At 40.6% G+C, this 2,737-nt stretch overlaps 1 protein-coding gene across 1 annotated transcript; it reads left to right on the plus strand.

Annotated features, from left to right (window-relative positions):
* The first annotated feature begins 1,138 nt into the window (after window positions 1-1,138).
* Window positions 1,139-2,429, plus strand: LOC121987800 (GATA transcription factor 1-like). Its single transcript, XM_042541524.1, has 2 exons — window positions 1,139-1,526; window positions 1,651-2,429. Exons 1-2 carry the CDS (start codon window positions 1,377-1,379, stop codon window positions 2,287-2,289), a joined length of 789 nt encoding a protein of 262 aa, XP_042397458.1. The 5' UTR covers window positions 1,139-1,376; the 3' UTR covers window positions 2,290-2,429.
* The last annotated feature ends 308 nt before the right edge of the window (window positions 2,430-2,737 follow it).

Genomic DNA, 2,737 nt, shown 5'->3' on the forward strand with positions numbered 1-2,737 from the left:
ATAGAAAAATTATCAAAATTTCGGTATGTGAAAAGGCAAGTTTTTGAAAATGAGCAATTTTCAATTTGGACCTTTGCTATTTCAATATTCCCGAGCATGTAAACATTGACATAATTTTGCTCCCTCTCTCTCCTTCTCGTATAGTAAGCTAGTGTTTCAATATCTTTTCTTCACAAGTGATATTGTTTAAGCTATCACTTCGAGCCAATGAGTTTGCATCATAATTAGGCTAAATTGAATTGCACTGAATTAATCAAATCGTATAAATTAATTTTTTAAAAATGAATTGAACCGATAAAATTTTTAATAAAAAATGAATAAGTCGAACCAATAAAATATTAATTAATTCCGTCAAAATTAAAATAATTGATTTTTTTCAACAATATATAATGATATAATATAAGAGATTTATCAATTAATTAGAAATTTATAGGTTCACTTAATTATTTTTTTATTTAGTTTATTTGATTTATTCAGTTTGAATTTTAAAATTAAAATTGAACAGAATTAATGGACATAACTATTTTTTTTTAATAAAAATCTAAAATAATTAAATCAAGTTTTAAAATTTGATCGATCGGTTCGATTTCTTCTATTTACGTTTGCTTACCCTTAACCACAATCTTTATCCGTTCTCAATTAATTTGAGAATACCATAGTTGGAGGTGTTGTTTTGCCAAATTGAACTCTTAAAATGTCTTGAATGTGCAGACTTAGGTCTAGTCAACAGCTTTTATGAATACGACGTCCCCAATTTTACCGACAACCAGCTCTATTCCTACAATTTATGGACAACCAAACCATCTTTTCTTGTCATTTTTTTAAAAAATCATTAAAAAAATCACTAACCAAAAACAAAAAGGATGCTCTATTCCTACAATTTATGGATAACCAAACCCATCTTTTCTTCTCAATTTTTTTAATAAAAAAATCATCAAGGAAAAAAAACAAAAAGAAAGAACGAAAGAAAAGGAAGAGTAAAAAAAAAAAAGGAAAAAACGGACGTACCTTTCCTAGTCAAGAAATGCAACCACGTGTTGACAAAATTGGACATTCAATTATAGTCAACCTTGTAGGAATAATCCGGTTTCTTTCTTCCCAATAAGTGCAGCGGACGATTAAAATGGAATGATTCATTTCGTCCATGTAGGAGAAACCCTAATGGTTAAAAAGAAAACGTGTGAGGGGGCAGGCATTAAAATTTTGAGGTGAAAGAAGCAAGGAAACGAGTGAAGAAGGGGAAAAGTAAAGGAGGAGGGTAAACGGAAGACAAAGCAGAAAGAAAGAGAGAAAAAAAAAAACGGGATTCTCTCTTTATCTTCTCGCCGTTGGTTGAGTGGTGGGGAAAGGATACGTTCTCAGAGAGAGAAAGAGAGATGGTGGATGCATTGAACGAGGCGGCCGCGGCGGCTGCTGCGACCGTGGCCGGGAAGGCGTTCTTCGCCGACGACCTCGTGCTTGGGGAGTTGCAGAGCCAGGGGTTGCTTTTCCAGGATTTTTTCGACCCGTCCGTCGATGAGCTTCCGGTTCCGCTCCGGCCTTAAAAATCTGATTTTTTTTTTTTTTTTAAATCTTTGGAAGAAGAAGAGAAAAATTCGATTTTTTGTTTTTATTTTTCTTCTCTTGTTTTATTTTGGGGATTTTTTTTAGGGGATTCCGGTGGAGAGCGGAGGCGGAGGCGACGAGGAAGAGGAGCTCGAGTGGCTGGCGGACAAGGACGCGTTTCCATCGCTGGAGACATCGTTCGAGATTCCCGCCCACTCACTCAGCGGCGGCAGCAGCAGCGGATGGAGCGGGAGCAACGGCGGCGCCGCCGTCAGGGAGGGCCCGAGCCCTGTTTCCGTCCTGGCCTCCGCCGCGTCCTTCTCCGCGCCGGCGCGGCCGAGGAGCAAAGGAAGGACGCGGCGGCGGAGGCCGCTGACGGCCATCTCGCCTCAGCCGGCCGCCACCGCGCCCGCGAGGAAGGCCAGGGCCACGGAGCGGCGGTGGTGTCGGCACTGCCTGGCGGAGGAGACGCCGCAGTGGCGCGCGGGACCGGAGGGACTCAAGACGCTGTGCAACGCCTGCGGCGTCAGGTACAAGTCCGGCCGCCTCGTGCCGGAGTACCGCCCGGCAAGCAGCCCCACCTTCTCCGCCACCATCCACTCCAACTCCCACCGCCGGATCCTGGAGATGCGCCGCCAGAAAGAACCCTCCCACGAGCGTAAAATCACAAGGCTGCCGCCGCCGCCGCCGCCGCAGATGCCGCTCGCCCCTCCCTTCAAGTCAATGAAAAAAATAAAAAAATAATTTATTTATTTTTCTTAATTTAGGATTTTGTTTTTTTCCCTTCTTTCTCTCCGCCGGAAATGTAGAGTCTAAATATTCTCGCTAATTTGTAGGCAGAAATTTGATAGCTTAACTTAAGTTGGTGATTTCGTTCTAGTGAATCATTATTTTATTTTTATTTTTATTTTTATTTTGAGAAATTGAAAACTAAGCAAAATAATCCCACCAAAAGTTGTCCCTTATACTTTGTTTTTTCATGCCATAAAAATTGTTAAATAAGGCAATATCCTAAGCCACGGCTACCCAATTTTTTTGGATTCCATTGCTAATTACAACCATCTAATGGATTTTTTATTAGGGAAATTAATTTATCAATATTAAGAAAGATATTGGATTCCAACATTTGAAGGAATTTTAATTTCTCTTATTTTGAAATTGAGTTGGTCCCCACCTCTCCATGTCTCTAACC

The sequence above is a fragment of the Zingiber officinale genome, chromosome 5B (genome assembly GCF_018446385.1).
Source record: "Zingiber officinale cultivar Zhangliang chromosome 5B, Zo_v1.1, whole genome shotgun sequence".
Classification (NCBI taxonomy): Eukaryota; Viridiplantae; Streptophyta; class Magnoliopsida; order Zingiberales; family Zingiberaceae; genus Zingiber; species Zingiber officinale.